The sequence below is a fragment of the Necator americanus genome, chromosome II, assembly GCF_031761385.1.
Source record: "Necator americanus strain Aroian chromosome II, whole genome shotgun sequence".
Taxonomy (NCBI): Eukaryota; Metazoa; Nematoda; class Chromadorea; order Rhabditida; family Ancylostomatidae; genus Necator; species Necator americanus.
Genome location: NC_087372.1, coordinates 25,939,409 through 25,958,003, shown reverse-complemented (window position 1 = coordinate 25,958,003; position 18,595 = coordinate 25,939,409). Strand labels below are relative to the sequence as shown.

Here is an 18,595-nt window from a genome sequence, read left to right as displayed (position 1 = left end):
AGCTCCTGTGTATAGTTTGTGAAACTCGTAGCAGTTAATGTTGTTTAATCAGTTTAGAAAGTGTGCTTGAAATCCGAAAATGCAAAATTATTTTTTCAGGAGTCACTTAGAATCCTTCATAAAGGAAGAAAACAAGTAACGATGAGTAATTTTTAGTGTTTCTTTTACTCCTCCATCCAAAAATCCCTCTATTAATCGTTGCTTCACGAGGGCTCGGGATTACTGGTACATAATCTTTTTAAATTCACTTTCTGTTCCAAAAATTAGCCCCGCGAGTGTTTTCATTGGCGAAATCTCCAAAAAACTTAAAACGTCTACAAACTTGTGAGACTTGTGGCCATAGTTCACGCGACGAGACTATTCCTAACAATTTTGAAAATGATTAAGTTCACTTGACGCACTTTCATCTTATCCATTCACTATCATGGACACCAGTTGAGCGCGGGAATTTCTACTTTCTACGAATGTTTCCCTTTTCATTGTGATATTTGCGATTTACTAGGAAATGATTACCACTACATACTGTTAATCTTCCTAGTAAAATCTGCTGGAGAGAATCCAACGATAACATTTGCGGCAGTGTTCTCTGAAACCACACGAATTTGCACCTCGCTTCAACTCTTCGTTGTTTGTGAAATCAGCGAATCAAACAAAATGTACAAAGCATAGCGTTAAACTTTCTCGAACACGCGAATTCTCCGATTTATGCTCACATTTCTGATTCTTTGCAAAAGCGTTTTCCCTCAACTTCCCACGTCTACTCTTACTCTAAACTGTAGATCATTTTTGCCATATGCAATACTCAAAGCTGATCTCCTACGTCTACTCAGCGTTGTTCTACTCCCGTACGTAAGTGTTTTGGTCTACTTTGTTAGCGAAGGATTGAGACAATGAACAAGTCGAGTAAATTCATCCGGAAGGAAAAAGCAAAAAAAGAAGGAATCCAGTACGCAGGAAATACCACGAGAGCTTCAACGGTTGTTTTTCAGATACAACGGCTGAAGAAGCATTCCCCAACAAACTAACTCTAAGATCGAAAATGCTGTGTGTGGCAATCCGTACTCTTTTTTATTCCCACTGGCTTGTTTTTCCGTAGTCTCAGATTTTTGGAGCTTGTTCTCCTTCGCAGATTTATCCCTCAATGGTTCCTTGGTTTTAATCAAGTTTCTGTATTGATTTTTTTGCACACCTGAGCTCCTATGCATAGTAAAAAAAAAGAAAAAAGGAAGGCGAAATGATGATTTCAACGAAATGGTCGAAACTAGACGAATTTTTGTTTGCTTCGCCAACCATACGTAACATCTGTTAAAAATTCATATGTTTGTTATCTTTGAAGCACAATTTCAAGAAAAGAGGGATCAATGGTCTGTAGAATGTCGTACAAATAAATATATGATATGTTGTGAGGTCCGAGCACTGACTCATTCTGGAGAGACTCACTCCACATTCCCTTACCGCTGTAAATTTCGATTTTCACTCATCAGTCGCATATGTTGTGTTATTGCAATAAATTTATGTTCACAATTATTTTTGTCATTAACTTCGTTCATTCGATTACAATTAGCACATCAACTACTTTGTACAGACAAGTTCGCTTCTGCTTGAAAATCAGCATCTTCGAGGCGATAGTTATTGGCTGAGCTTATTTTTTATCTTCTTCAGGATGTTCATCAACATGTCGACGGTAGAAGGATCGGCATCGTTCTGCGGTTGCATCGGAATAGCCTGCTGTAAACGCATCCGTTTTACCGCTTTACTGAATCTAGGGAAATTTATTCACCTTATGGCTGCGATATCTCGCTTTCAAGCAGCAAATATTCTGCGCACATTGATCGTACTGTGGAAGGCAAACACAAGGCGACGTTTGTACACCGACGTACATCACGCAAGTTGTAGTCAGCGGATATTGGCCAATAGCTGAAAAAGGTGTGATAAAGGACAAAGCTTCTGGCGTTAATCAACCCGCTTGGGATGCGCCCCCACATTCATTTCAATTCAGAATCTTAGGTTTACGAACGTGAAACTGGCTTGAACAATGACTTGGGGTGACCAGCCGATGTGCCAAGTCAGTGTTTTTTATCCTCCCAGACAAGTCTGGTACCAATTTATCGACCCCGGAGGGATGAAAGGCTTGATGAACACTAGGGCGGATTCGAACCTCCAATCGATCGTGCAGGAAGCGGAACCTCTAACCGCTACACTACACCCTCCCCGAAAAAGGTGTGATATTAGAAAAAAACTTCCGAGCAAAGTCAAGGAAGCTTCGGCTTGAACTCACGTTGTTGTTGTGTAGGAAGCGTTTGCTCAGTAGGTAGAGTGACTGGAATTTCTGTCGATGGAGCGTGTGTCTGTGGTGGATATGTGATTGGAGCGAATGTCTGAAAAGGATTGTATGTGAAGAACGAAGAGTGGTGACATAAAAGGCTGTGAGAAAACAAAAACAAGAAATTGACAACGCTTCAAGTCTTCTATTTTTGCAATTATGTAGTTCGTATTCGCCATACTATTCGCATGACTATTCGCATATTTGCACTGCGCATTCGCATGATTTCTCAAAAAATTCCCGGAAAATTTTGAATTTTTAGAAGAAGTCTGATGCAATGTTCTAGATAACGGAGCCAATGACAATGGTGAGCTATCTCAACCTTAGAAGTTACCGTATTACATATTACCATATCTTCTTTTGTTAAGTAAGAAGCAAACCACACTACCATTGCTTAGTTGTAACGAGAGAGCACATTTGGTTGATTGAGGTGTATGAAAGGAGCAGTTTCCTGATCACTTCAAAGTGCACGGAGTTTCCAGAATTTGAAGTTCTTTAAATACGAAAGACTCCCGTGTGAGAATAATAACGAATAACGCAATGCCGCAAATGAAGCAATATTATTGCTCAAGTTGCATTACATCCAGGCGCTGTTCAGCTTTTATCCAGAGTTGTTCCTTAGAGTACAGCATCTCTGTGGTTCGCAGTTAAGATAGTCTAAGCTCCTCCCAGAATTGACACTGTCGGCCAGTTACAGCCGACTAATCATTTCCAATTGATTTTATTTTTTATGATAAAAAATGTTTCCTTTTACCTCGGGTGGTGGAGTGGGCATCGTTTCTGCCAGGGTCGGATACTCCTGAAAAAGTCTTTTTCTGATTTCTTTCTTTGATTATTTCTGTTTTTCTGATTTTCTGATTTGTTTTTTGATTTTTGCACTTACTAAACTGCAAAAATGTGCCCATATGACAACTGCATTTCAAAGATTTCAAAGAGCCATTATGCTAAAAGTCGTTTAAAGGCAATGTATGTATCATAAAATTGACAATTGACGTAGCACGAAAACCAAGGGAAAACGTAGAGTTTAGGTTGTATATTACGAATACGAGCGTGGTTCCGCTCACCTTTCCCTCAACCTTCGTTAAAAAGCAACGTGTGAGCCGCTTTACTTCCTACGAGGTACGTTAGAACGCGCCTCTATGTACACGTTACGGTCTCCTCAGCAACCTGTTCATAAGTTTAACTTGAATAGACTGGTGGGGAGACCCAATTAATCTTCGACTGCTCGCACGTGGATGCGGCGCGTGCACAAGGATGAAGCGTCATTATTGATTTCGCAGAAAAGAACCCCGTGACCACGCCGTTTCTCATGACAATGAGGGAAAGATGAGAGAAACCACGTTGAATACTGTATTCTATTACCTTAACTATACGTTTTCGCTGTGGGTTCCGCACCACGTCAAAATCGTGACACGCTGTCCTTTGGCAACAGACGATCGGTAAGAAATTATAACATAACAAAAGATAAAGCAAGAGCCATCATTGACATTTCATCTGCATTTAAAACGTTAAAGTAGTTATTCCGTCAGGTGAGAATCGGTCAAGAAAGGAACAAAAGTTCCAGGTGAGAACAATTCTTTTTTCTAGTGTTCTCCTTAATGTCAAAGCTCTAGAAGCAGCGCTGAGCCAGAGCGCATCTAATTCTCCAACTTGATTTCGAAGTCCAGATAGAGCCACCGGGAAATGTTCTAAGAATCTGATCTAGAGGATTATGTATTCCTAACGGGAATATTATGGCCTGTTTCTGAACCAAAGAAAAAAAAAACAAAAACAACAATTACTTGAGTGTTGTCGCAATTGCACTGATACTGCGCTGACGCTGGTCCTGAGATACGGATCATCACGCATTGACATTGTCCTGGTCCTTGGGTAACCGTTGGGACCTATGGAATCAGTGAATGATATCCATAAACAAAAACAATGGTAAAGGGTAGCAACCGTCGGATATTCAATAGGAGCCTGCGTTGGTGTTGTGGTGATGGGGGCCATGGTGGTGGTTGGTGTTGGGATCGTTGTTGAAGGGAGCTTAAATTTGCTCGATGAGCTAGACATGAGGAGACGTACGTTCAAGACTTACTGGGTTTCCGTTCCCGTCTCCGCACTGGCACTGGTATTGGGGAGTTCCAAGGAATACAATTTGCAAACATCCACATCTGAAAACTTTTAGTTATGTTTTGAATTGTGTTCGTTTCAAACAATTTGAAGTGCTAGTTTTAGTTTTGGAAAAAAACCACTAGTACATGGATTTTTCGAGCCGCTGTTGTACTCGAGAGTCGTTGTCTATATCGTTTCTAACTTTATGGATCTCATCACATGCTTGTGGCTTCTGCGACGAAAAACATCTAAAAGTGTCCAGACAGGAGCCAGAGAGGAGTGGAGCAATTGAGGCACGACCGCGATTATATTGACCGGTGACAATAAATTCACAATACTTCTTGCGAAAACAATGTATATATATTCATATTCACATAAGGTACTGGATCACTCGTGAATAATGCGGTTTTTGAGTTGCAAAACAGGAACACATTTTCTGCGGTGACTTTCAGAGAGCAGCACTGTTAAAGGCCCAAAACCATGGGAAGGTAGTGTAGAAATGGCTCAATAGTAAGTACCGAGGCGTAGAATTTTAACAGAAAAAAAAATCAAAGCTGGGTAGTGTAGTGAGTAGATGCCATTTCGAAGGAAAGCATGAGAGATCAGAACTCCAAATAAAATATGTTCTCAACTGCGTACTTATCGAGTATTAAGCCATTCGTGGATCCCAAACTGTTTACAATTAGAATCGTAGAAAAATATTCTGCCAATTTAATTTCGATCTGGTGTCGAACAATCGACGGCGCAAAAATACTGGTGACGCAGTCTTTCCACTGCTCGATGTTCGTCCTTCTCCTGATTTCTCCTTCCTCTTTTCTTCTTTCTTTTCTTTTCTCTTTCGCTTTCCGTTGTAGTTTTGCAAAATTAATGCAAAAACTCAGAAAAATTGAATCAGCTCACCGAGCCTGGCTTTGAGGGTACGACTGGATGCTGTTGGAGAGTTCGTGAGCGAGTTCTGTTTGATGGATTGTTTCGGTTTCCATATGCGCTGCTTCGGCCTTAGAATTAAAGTTTGAGAATTTTAGGAGTAGCACAAAAAGAAATAAAATATATTGCCATATTCACCCCCGGTGCCTTGGAACAACTGCATGTAAGCCCGCCTTCGAGTTGGTTCTGAAGACATTTGCATTCCTGTCGTTTAGCTCGAATGGTGAGAGCATTTTGCTTCACAGCCTAAACCGATGAAAATTGCAGTGAGCAGTAGATCGAGCAATTCGCAAATTCGAATCCATTCGTACTGGATGCGATGATTTTCTAAATATGATCTACAAGTAGAATTATCTACGTTGAGGCTAAACAATCTTATTTTTCAACGGAAACACTTTCACTTAGGAAATTAGAATGGTAACACGTTTCTCAGCTTTCTCCTAACAAAGATTTGCAAAAGGTATCTTTTCTGGTGATTGTCAAGAGAGTATTTGCCTTTACCTGTAGCTGACTGACATAGTTGAACGTTAAACACATTTTAAATCTCTTTTTTGGAAGTTTCAATACCTTTTGAATTTTTGTTTAATCGTTTTTCTTGAAAATTGAACGATTAGCACAGCTGCAGTGCATTTGATATGTATTGTTCTGCTGTGGCTGCGGCATGACTGATCAGAGGTTCGATTCTGCCCCAGTGTCAACCAAACCTTTCATCCCTGCAGGATCGACAATTTGGTACTAGACTCACTTGGGAGGATAGAAACACTGATTTGAGACGCCGGCTAACACCCACAGGTGATTATATATGTAAGCCATTATCTCCAGTTACTCGTCCGTGAATCTTAGACGATTCTGCACTGAAGTGAACGCGATGGCGCAGACAGTTCATCCTTTTCCCTTTCAATTAAAGTTTAAGAACGGAAGAACTCTATTATCCTTTCTTTTGAACGCCTATTCTCCCAGGATCGCCAATTTTCTATACGTGTACCGACCGTATTAATATCATTTGAATAAAAAAACATTTCTAAATGTGGAATTGCCAGAAGACGCTCTTCTTTCGCATATCTGTGTACTTGTACTCTTAGACAGTTTTAGACAAAAGTAAACGTTTTAGTAACCACAAACCCATGAAAATTCACATAATTTTCTCTTCGTCAAAAGTGGAAAACAGAAACAAAAGGTGTCTTTTTTTAAACTATGAAAGAGAACTCTCTCCTACGGGGTGTCTTCCGTTTAATGATTCAAATTATAAAAATTGTGATCTCTGCAAGATGGATCAGTTCGTAGGAGTTCTTCTTTACTTTATCATTCTTATTACTTGGTGAGTATTTGCTGCAAAACTTTTGCTCTCGGAAAAATAATTCCACTCGCAGAAAAAAAAGAGAAAAAACTTTTTGGTTGAGTTTTATTTGGTAATGAGGATTTTTTCTACGAGTGCAGATTTCCTATTTCCCTTTTCCGAGTTCCTCGATTGTAAATGCTACGGAGAGTTAAAAACTTGGTCTTTTATGAGCGATGCATCACAATACATAGCGGAATATGACATTCACAAGCGAAAACGGCTATAACATGCAGAAACATTTAGATTCGTCATTGGTCCGAATTGGTCCGAATTCGAATTGTAGGTGTATAGATATGAACCGGCTATTCAAAGCTATGTAGAAGCAAAACATCCTGGAAATCAGCCGCTAGCCTAGCTGGAGTCGTATTTTCAAATTAAAAGAGCGCTGAATGTTTAATTGTTTTTCATTTTCCTTTAATACTCATAAATTCACAAAGTTCAGCTCTCGCTGACTCACCAATTGCATTTTCATTCGCTTTTTGTACGCTAATTGTGTTAAAAAGAGGAAAATGGTTCCGAATATGCACATAAGCACACTTCTGAGCTACTCATTAAATGTTCCTCTACTTTTTCATGGAATTAGTGTACATAAACTCATTTAAGGGGAAAGAATGTACATCAATGCAAATTTCTAGAAATAATATCGTAAATGTGAGAATTTATACATATAGATGTATTGCTGCAGGCGTAAAAGCAGATCGCATTCAACAACCTTCGTCGGCTTACCTCAATCGCACAGGACCAAACGCATAGCAGCACAAGCGCCTTCCCCTGCATGCCTAAATGTGAACTGGGAATAAATAAATATAATTTTTACATCTTTTTCGCTCATATCACTTCACAAATAAAAATATTCTGTTTGCTGCATTAAAAGGCTTTAAGAGAAGGAAGGAAATACGTAGACGAACAAATGTGTGACGGTAGAATAATTCAAATTATTTCCTGCAGAAGAAATCAGAAACGAAGGAAAAGGAGATGTTAGTTGCTCCTGATGAATTGTTCGCAGTGGCCGCATACCGTACACGAAGAAGCGGTCACAATCGCCACTCACTGGCCCTTTTAAATAGCGCTCGAAGAACAAGGGGCCGGGCGTCGGGCATGTACCGGGCATTCGTGTTGCGATGCTTACGATCGAATAACGCTTGAGAACGAGCCAAATATTTTCCGGAACCAATGTTTCATAACAGCTTCCCGTAACAGCGGAACCAATGTTTCATAACAGCTTCCCTTGAAGCAGCCGAATGCCCCTTCGTTTATTTATTTGATTACACTGAAAGATGCACCGTACATAAAATAGTTGTTGTTTCCGAGTTCAATTAAAATAGATTAAAATTTCTAATTTCTAGAGCATTAAACGTTATTCTTATTTATCCTCACTTATTCTTCCTAGGAATCGTTCGATTACTCTTTTCTCAATCAAACTGAGAGACTCTCAGAAGAAATTCTTTTTCCAAATATATCCAGAATAGTGTAATGAGATGGATTCTTGCTGGATTCCAGCAAAGCTGGCTCGTCATTTTAAGCCACAAAAAGCAATTCCTTAAGAGCGACTTCGCCAAAACCGCACAACATCGAAAAATTCCTTTCCCATCTCTCTGCAACTTCCGGTAAATCGCATAATTTTGCACCAATTCGTCAATAGTACACGAAAGTGCACATAACTACCGTACTCCATGTGTTCGATATCTTCCTCACAGAACTGCAAATTTAAAAAAAAAAGATCACTGAAAACAGCTGCTCTCCCTGTAACACTTGCTACCATTGGTTTTGTGGCTGCAACTGGAGTTGATCGATGATCTGACACTGGAACTACAACTGATAGACCCTGTACGAAGTTTGTGTGGTCGGCCCATTGTGCTTGAGCATACAGTACCTTACCAGCGAGGTTACTGTAGTTGCTTTTAGTTACTGTGCACTTGTTAGCATACTGTGCTACATCCCAGGAGTTTAGGTCGACAATAAATGCTCATTTACGTTAGGCTCAGCAAAGACTCATACATGTCAGCTCACAAAGAGACAAATTCGTCTTACAGCTCATTTCAGGATTCATCAAGTAATACAGCACGCTTCTAATATACTGTTATTACAATAATCAATGTATGCAATACTGTAATATTCGATAGAACACTTTGGTTACGCAGTTATAACTCTGAAATGGTTCTTTTCATAGTTCATTGATGTCTTATCATTTCAGTGGACTCTTGCAAATGCTCTCCACCTCATAGGGACACCTTCCCATGTAAATCAATAATTTAGTTGGAACAGGCGTAAAGTTGGTAGTGAAATATATTCCGCAGTATTTCGAAGACAGATTCGAATCTTCAATGCAAGGAACTGGAAGTGAGAAATTGATGTGTAAAGCTATAAACGGTCCATTTTTTTAATTTTCCACATTTCATGGGCGGGTGTAGTGTAGAGGTTCCGCTTCCTGCACGATCGATCGGAGGTTCGAATCCGCCCTAATGCTCACCAATCCTTTCATCTCTCTGCGGTCGATAAATTGGTACCAGACTTGTCTGGGAGGATGAAAGCACTGACTTGACACATCGGCTAGCCACCGCAAATCATTGTATAGGCCAGTTACACGTTCGTGAACCTCAAACAATTCTGAATTCCCAAGCGAATTGATCAACGCCGGACACTTTATCTTTCTATTCATATTTAATACTGAAATAAGCGTGTTTTGTGGATGTCTAGTGGATTCCAATCGATGGCTTTGCTTTTCATGGGCACTGTATGTTTTTATTGACTCTCCTTTTCACTCTACAGTACTTTTATTTCCACAGCCAACTGTCCTAGGTTGAGCTAATTGTTCTTCTTTTGAATTTTCCCACGCACGTAATTGCAGCGCTCCGTAAATTGCTCTTAATACTGCGTGTTGGTTCATACATTAAAATTTTAGAAAATTATTACATCCGAGATTCTTTATTCAACCAGGCTGTGTTCGAGAAGCGCGATTAGTTGCGACTCTTTGCGAAGTATCAGGACGGCGTTTTCAGACGAGCGGACCGGCTGTCCAGGCCGGCATTGAAACTCGACGCCTCCATTCATCACCAAACGCTGTGTGCATACGGGACTTATTGAGGAAACAATGTCTCGACAACGCCGAGTGCTGTCCTTTGCATCAAACAGGATGCGTCTCATCGTCTGAATTCCAGAACAGGACTTCCTATTAACCTCTTTGTTTTGCGCAAAGCAAACAAAGCAAGTGTTAGAGGGACTTCGCCCCACGTGGACCAAAAAGATTGTGTGGTTTCTGGAGCAGGAAGCGAGGCAAAAGTGACGTACGGCGGTTCTACAAAACCATCAGGTTCGAAATACAAGATGTTACACAAGGTGTCACCTAATCGTACCGAGATCCATCCACTCCCTGAAACTCAGAAAGAACTCCTCAGAGAAAAAACAGAAAAAGACAAGAAGTAATTGGATGCAGCTGATCGGTAAGCTCGCCACATTGTTATTCTCGGACAAATGCAAGAACAAGACAAGTGCACTGAAAACTAACAAGGGTTGGATTTCTTAATGGCTGTTCCTTCTTATGAAACCTTTGGCGTAATCCTATACTGGCGTTCCTCTAATTTTCTCCTTTCAATTTTTTGTACAACTTATATTGCTTAATTCTGGAATTTTCAGCATTCGAGCACATGTAATTTCCTTCGATGAGCAGGCATAAGCCTTTCTCTGCATAATGATTAATTAACACAGGAACGGTCCGGTTGCAAATTTCTGCTAAAGGAGAAATTCCCCATGTAAAGGTTTCCTTAGGCTCTTGATTCTAATTTTTAGGGGTACGTTTTTTTTTTAATGCCGTTTCGTTTTCCTGGAAAGGGAAAACTTGCTAAATACTTCCGATTTTTGTACAAGCACTGAAAGTGTGGGAGACCTGAATAAGGTCTAATAACTAGGAGTAACCTAATGCTAAGCTAACGCCTCCCAGTATTTGGTAGTCGAGAATTTTCTTTAATTGCTGCTGCGATTCTCAGGGATTCGCCGTTTTTTTCCAGATTTTGGATGGGAATTTCTCAGAATTTAGATGGGACAGAGACAGAAAAAAATGCTACTTTTCCATCTTTGCCCATCTAAATCACGAAATTTGCGATCTTCCTAACGATATGCACAAAATCTGAGCTTTTTCGTCCTTTAAATTTCATTAAAACCACGCTGAAACTGCTTAGAACTGTTCATTATCAAATCTTCATCTCTTGGCAACAGCTTCACCTTTTGCAAAAATTAGGCTCAGTGGCGTGCAGAACAAGCGTGGACAATGTCAAACCAAAATGTTGATTTTTTCTTTTTCTTCGTCGTCCCTCTGTAATTCGACCTAAGCACCTTTATCTTCTCTTTATTATCTTTACTGTCGTGTTGTGTGTTTTTATCACTATTCAAAGATAATACATAGGTTTTAAAACGTGGAAGTATCTCAACAGGAATACTTCAATAACATTTCAGCAAATTACTACTCTGCTACTCTGCGATTCTTCGCTTCTGTCAGCTACCAAATTTCAGATCTGCCAGTTCTTTCTCTGTCCATTTTCGACGTTTTGATTTTGAAACAGGAAATTTCCAATATATTGAACTAGCAATAACGAAGAACTGTCGCAGCAACGTTGAAGAGGGGGCAGCGGTCGAATTCGAGGGGATCGTGTCCCATCACAACGCTTAACCCTGTGTGAAGCTTAATACGCATAGAGCGCGGGACAGCCCCGTCGTCCAACAACCGCAATCCAAATAATCTCCTCAATAAACTTTCCTACTTTTCTCATAATCTCATGTTTTTTCATGAGTGTTTTAGAATATCGAACCTCAATAAACGTTCAAAGGCCGTACTCGGTGAAAATATTTATGAAAAACGTATAAATATATTATGGTAAAAATATTTGGTGGGAAAATTTCCGAGGCAGAGATTTTCCCACCAGTAGGCGCATAAGAGTCTTAATATAATTTACGGCGAAAGCAGGAAAAGTCGCCGGAAGCCCGGAAAATTGAAACCAGACGTTTGAGAAAATGGTTACAACAAAATAAGGACATTCCAAAATACGGATGCGCTCGCTCTACTTGAAATTGACTATGCTTATGACTAGTATGATCGTGATCACAACTTTTTCTATAATCCAGAAAAAGTGCAGCAGCAGTTTGTGACTTCGTCGTGTATCAATACGTTTTATCCGGGTGCTAGAGCATTACACAGCAATCCGCAACGCGCTGGGGCAGGAGGACGAGTTTCTGCTGCTTATTTAACTTGTATTAACTGGAGCACCAAAGGTTGAGTTCTATCGCGTAATAAGTTGCGTCGTCAGGGAGACGGATAGCAGAATGCTGCTTCACTTGCTTCTTTTGGATTACAAGGAGAGCCTTGGGGTGATTATGGTCGCGTACAAGTACGTCGGCGAAGAAATAAAGTAAAGCCTATAGAGAATTAGTGATCGTCAGATACATGATAGGAAAACAAAAATTAGAAAAAAAAACACTTCTGTTGCACTTCTCAACCTTTTGAACTTTGGAGTGGAAGACTGGGGAAAAAATAATTAATTCAGTTTATCTGATAGCTGCAAACTGCGCCCGAACCTGTTCGGATACACACACAAAAATTCCCCCAAACTTTCAAATCCGGATACAATTTCGACAGAAGAGAGCCCTTTTATCTGTGATCCGAAGAGTTTTGTAATACCGTAATTTTGTAACATTTTTGTGCTCCAGCTCTGTCATTTTCGTGATATGCTGCCTGTAAGGACAGCAAGAGTGAAGATTTTCCTTATTTTGATGGAATAAAAGGCATTTTCTCAGACGCCTCATTGATTCATGGCTGTGAGAGCTTATTGTTTTAACCTTTTGGATTTGCGGCGGCATTTCCTGCTTTCGCCATGGTAGTTATGAATTATATTAAGATCCTTGTATGTCTACTGATGGAAACACCTCTACCCCGGAAATTTCCCCGAAAACGGGCATTGAATGTGCAAAGAGGTTTGCTATCCTGAATCGTTCATAGAAAAACAAGATATTTTGAGAAAAGTAGAGAGGGAACGTGAGTTATTTGACTGCTTCTTCGAAAGAGAACTATAGACGTGAGGCATTATAAAGTGATAAGAGAAAAAAAGAACCGTTTGGGATAAATCAGACTAAGAGGTCTTCACCTCGACACCAGATTTATCTTCGTGTCCTCTTCCTCCTTCTTTTATTTCGAATGAGAAGTACGGTTTTGGTTCCGGAGACGTACATGTAAAACGCACCGAATGTGTTCTAGGATAACGTCTAAACCCAACGTTACCGATTATGTTTTGGGATAATGTCTAAACGACAGCAGTAAGCACATGAGCGATGAAAGATCCGTATATTCGCCAGGCTCGTGTAATGACTCTCGTTTTTCTTCGATATGAATGAATGTTCGTCTCCTGAGACTTCGGCAAAAGAAACGCAATCTTTTCTGCACAGCTGATGTTTTCCTTTTTCCTACGAGATCCTCCGCTCCTACTAGAAAACTTAAACCTATTTACAATACAATTACAATATTTACAATTTTTCCTTTTTACAATTTATTTTGATCATATGTAATTTTTCCTACTTATGAACACCTAAAAAATTGCGGCCGGAACGTTCCTGTGTGAACTGTTAAGAAATGCTACGAATGAGCAAAGAAATGCTGACTACTCAACTCTCACTTTTAATCAGAAAATAAGTCTAAAAATTACACATGATAGAATGCTGAGAATTCCAGAAATCAGTTAGGAAATTAAAACCTATGAAAGAAAATAAGACACAATCTTAGAGCAACAACAAAATAGGGGTTCAAAAGAAGGTTCAAAAATTGTTTGTTTTAGGAAATAAACTTTTTTTCCGTAGATCTTCCCGACATTTCTCTGAGAATAACGAACCGATGAGCTTTACTGATCTAATCCCTAAGTTCCAGCCCTCATCTCTATCTCTGAAGTCGAAACTGAAGTTTTATGTTAGTAGATGATACGTTTGCAATTGTTTTGAATCTGTTTTTTTTTATTCGGTGTAGCCAGAGCTTTGCGCTGTTGATGTTAAGAGCGATTAAGTGCTATACGTTGATAAATCCCCGGAGGAATATGCCTGAGCGTTCGACTTCTATTCGGAATCTTTTAAGGTCCATCAAAGCACGCGCAGCCTTACAACTACTTGAGGGGCGGGCGGGATGCGTCAAATCACTGTTTTTATCCTCGCAAGCAAATCTAGTGCCAATTTATCAATCGCCTGGGAAAAAGGGATTGGCTGGAAGTGGTTATAGTATGGTTCCATCAATGGTGAAGGGAATACCGAACCTCTTACCGGAGTTTCCTTCGCATAACGACATTTGTATTTTCATCGTCTACAATGTTCTTGGAATTTATGATCGCTCGTATCGCAACGGCTCTTCTTCATTCCAATTAGTGAGTTAAGCAGGCTAATTTTGCCGAGCTTCTTTCGACGTGCAGCGCATTGGGAAATTGATCTTGACGTGAAAAGCGGAAAGCGAGTTCGAGATGACGGAAAACGACAATTGGGTTACTCTTCACAACGTCATGTAGCACTGATAGATTCGGAATCGACCACAATGCAAAATAGAGGCACCATTTACAACGATATCTGTGGATTAGAAGTGTGCCGATATCTCTGCTAAAAACACAAGAGAATACAAAAGATTAATATTCAAAATTTTTGCGTCCGAAGATCTTGCTAAAGGCTTTACCTTATCTCCTCAAAAATCTTCCGTTCAAATTTGGAAAATGGTGCCAGTATTTTCTGCTGCTTAGAACAATCAAAAGACAACGTTTGATTTCTGTTACTCCATGTTTCTCACGTCTCTTTTCATCGATCTTTGCCATTGAGATACCAGTTTATGTTCGAATGTTCGAATCGGGAGAGCACCTAATGACAAACGGAAATTACGCGACTCCACCGTAATAGATAGCTACGTGGTGAAGAATGACATTGGAGCCGATCTTGACGTTAAGATCAGGAACCTGGGGAAACAACAATGGGACCCTAAATTACAGCGCGCAAAGCTCTGGAAGTTTTGGATCCATTTCTAAGGCCCGAAACGAATCGCAAAAAGGAATTCCCGTAAATCGAGCTCTATTTACTAGGTACCTCAGCTGGCTCACTGCTCTCAAAAATGAATGTTATTTATAGCGATTGCGAGCGAAGCAGCGAGAAGAAAGCTCTGACCGCTATTAAGCTGCGACTTACACTTAAACTTCTGGATTTGAGAAACAGAAGTTTCAAACAAGGTTCCTTGCTAGATATTTAAGATGTTGCTGGACAAATCTCCTTGAATTCACCCTTTTTGGCTTTAAATGAAGAGAACTCGCCGAAGTATTCCCCAAGAATGAAAAATCACAACCATATCGTGTCCATCTCATCTCAGAGATCAAATGTTGAACCGTTGTCACACCGAGACTTATTGAAAATCAAACATAGTGATTTCATATAATACCTTCGTAAAATAAAACCTTTTATACAATACCTTCGTGAAAGGTAATTTACTGTTGTTGTTTATTCACTAAATTGCTCCCGAGCATACTGACGGGTCAAATATAACCCACACACTTTGACGAGCCTGCGCAAACTAGAGACTATCTTCCGTACGCAATTAACTGTTCTATTAATCGATTTTGTAAAGTGTTTCACAGAGGAACGGGAAATTTTGAATGAAGAAGTGGCAGTCCTGAGGTGCTGGTAGAGAACTGAGAGTGGCATCCCTCAGTCATCCGATTACTTGCCACAGTCTCTAGTTGATTTTCTTGAGCTGTAGCCAATACCAATCTTGGCTGCAGCTCAAGAAAATCAATTAAAAACTACGGGAAAAAACTACTAAAACTACAAAACTAAACTGTCTAGATTCAAAGACAGTCGAACATGGGATTTGCCACAGTATTCATAGAACAGTGAATCGATTCACAACGAGCATTTGCGGTGAAATCATTTTACAAAATAGTGATAGTAGGAAGTCATGCCGGATTTCGAGAAAGATTCCTAAAGATTTCGGGAAAGAATTTCGAGGAGACGAGGTCAGCTCCAAAGGCAACGGTCCAATATGTGAAAGTTATGAAAAATTTGAGCCACCAAGCGGCAGTCGCACTATCGGCACTTTTTAGAGATGATTTCACAGCAAGTAAACACCGTGAAGCCATCCACTGGTCCATGACTACTAAATAGTAGGTAGTTGTGCAGCGAACGGTGCTACTCCCACCTGTCTACCACCTCCTTAGGTCACTGCTACATTCAAAATTTCACGTTTTCCTGTGACACCCTGAGCATAAGCTGAGTTCCGTGCACTTCTAGGTTCACTTAAAGGCATCATCCCACGAATCTGGGGTGGTGCGGATTTCAGGTGGAGAGTTCCTATACGGGGTTATAGATTATAGAGAGGAGGGTGATTCCTTCCATTTCTTCCTAATTGCCGTAAAAAACGGTCCGGAACATGCTGCGCATGCACAAGGCTGGCACGCTCCAATCGAACTCGTTGTAGAAGGCAGCGCGCCGGAACGCTCGAAGTCGTATCTATCTTCCGGGCCGTTTTTTACGGCAATTAGGAAGAAATAGACACAATCACCCTTCTCTCCATAATCTACGGCTCCGTATATTCGTAACCTACCTGAAACTCGCACTGCCCCAGATTCGTGGGGTGCCTTTGAACTAATCATATTTCTACAATTTCAGACCTCACATACTTGTGAACAAAACCACCCCAGTTTCTTCACATGCGTAACGCCACTTCTTTTTTTCTGTTGTGAAATGCAGTGAAGAAAACAGAGATATGTTTTCTTCACTGGATTTCACAACAGAAAAAAAGAAGTGAGATTGGTACGCAACATTCGAATACAAAGCGGTATTAGAATGAGAGAACTTTGTGTTAAATGAATTTGAATCTACCTTTTTGCTTACGAAGTCTCTAATTTCTAACCGAAGTGCCATTAATAGCCAACAAAAGAGAAGGACCAGTGAACGTCATGGGTTGGAATACAGATCATCCACAAATCACAGACCCCCGTATCCTACAAAAGCATAGCTCCCGTATTGCCTACAAAAAACTCTCCACAAAAGGACGAATGCGGCTCGTATGCGCACGTAGTTACGTTTTGTGCGTTATCATGTATAATAATAGGAAAGACGGAATTCCCGAACTGCAATCCGGATGCAAAGTGTTGATTCGCTGGGCTGAGCAATTATTTGCTGGAAGAAGTTGGATTTTACATTGCTTAGAATAAGCGTAAGAATAATCTCTAGTTTTCTGGCAGAACATTATTAGGGGTCCACGAATTGATGCCAGACTTGTCTGGAAGGGTAAAAAGACTGAATTGACACATCGTCTCCGTCTCTCGCCTCCGCAATTCATTGCAAGGCTCCAAGCACATTCATTAACCTCAGACAAATTCTAATTGAAGTGGAATGCGTAGGCGCATTCCCGTTGACATTATAAACGCAGTGCAATTTATTCTTTGTATTTTAATTGAAGTACGAGAACGATGAGGAATCATTAGGACCAGTTTTTCCACGCAAAAAGCGGTCTATAACTCGGGAGAACAGTCAAGAATTGTCGCGAAATCAGGAATTGTCGGTCGAAATCGGTTCATTCACTGAGATTTGACTACATAACCACGCGTCCAATACACATCTATGCAGATTTCTGTTTTATATAACGAGCGTAGCCAAATGTTTTGGAATTGTCCGTTTTCAAGCATGGATTTTGGTCACACTCTTAGATTTTTCCAGTGCGAACCAACCAAATGACCACTTCAGTGTGAATACATCTCTAATCATTTCATGAAAGCTTTACATGTAGCCTAGAGAGTTTCTATGGGATGATAAGAGACAGCAGGCAGTCGTCGCTCATTTCTATGCTAGGATAGGAGAGTATCCCACGCTTACTCTCATCAAGGTAAAATTCAACTTTATCCTGCTCAGAACTGTTTCAGTACATCAACGCTTTGTGTACAAATCCAATCTTTTCCATTCTTGTAAATGATAAGATACGAAAGTAACTGCGAGCGCATACGACTCGCTGCATTTGTTTCTCGAGAGGTTTCTGGAAGTTCCAACGCGTGAGGTCCGCAAACCGTATCTCTGCATCCCGTAAACAATCACTTCATTTTCACTCTTGTTGACGACTGATGTACTATTGGCACTCTGGCTGGAAATTAGATAGTTCGAAAGCAAAAAGCTCAACTCAAATTCATCTAACCAACTTTTATTTCAAGGTATTCTTCTCCTACAATATCACAATATAAAGTTTTTTTTTACTACTTTTTTACTTTTACTTTCATTTTTTTCCTTTCACTTTTTTTTTTACTTTTTACTTGGGAAACGTCCGCTGCGTATATTCAGGTCAAGACGACATGACGCACGGTGCAGTTGCGTGAGCAGCTGCGCTTGAAGCGGTGCGGTGGAGACAGCGGTTGGAAGTCGAAGTGTGGCCATCAGCAACTGCAGCAATGAACGGTGGTAGCGAGGGTCCCGCGGCGAACCTTACCGCTACGCTCCACCGCACCGCCTCGAGCGCAACCGTTTACGCAACTGTACCGTGCTTTATGTCGTTTTGACTCACTACAACTAAACAAGTTCTGCTTGAACAAAACGACAACTCAAACGGAACTTTCAATCATCCCGGTTGTTTTTGTCTCAGGATACTCGAACTTGGAACTTACTCAGGATACCTCGTTGGGAATTCTTCTCCATTCTTATGTCAGTATGAGTTCGTACGAGCACTTCGACATAGAATAGCGTAGGTGAAGTGAATTGTATCAGGAATGGGATGAACTCTCTCTGGCATATAAAGTTAAGCATGACGTGTACAATTTTCATTTAAGTTTGTATTGTTTCAGGGTTACTGCACCTGTAGTTGTGGGAACGTAGGAAGAAAATTAAAGCAGCGCCTGTTTCAATCACATGGTGTAACGTCATCTCTTTTTATG

At 40.4% G+C, this 18,595-nt stretch overlaps 1 protein-coding gene across 1 annotated transcript; it reads right to left on the bottom strand.

Moving 5' to 3' along the window:
* Nucleotides 1-1,629: 1,629 nt before the first annotated feature.
* Nucleotides 1,630-7,460, bottom strand: RB195_019483 (uncharacterized protein; the record flags this gene model as incomplete). The annotated part of the gene is made up of 10 exons (XM_064187342.1): nucleotides 1,630-1,728; nucleotides 1,781-1,917; nucleotides 2,279-2,378; nucleotides 3,078-3,122; nucleotides 4,105-4,206; nucleotides 4,262-4,348; nucleotides 4,401-4,476; nucleotides 5,318-5,415; nucleotides 5,483-5,590; nucleotides 7,410-7,460. 10 exons carry the CDS (start codon nucleotides 7,458-7,460, stop codon nucleotides 1,630-1,632), a joined length of 903 nt encoding a protein of 300 aa, XP_064043223.1.
* Between the last annotated feature and the right edge of the window lie 11,135 nt (nucleotides 7,461-18,595).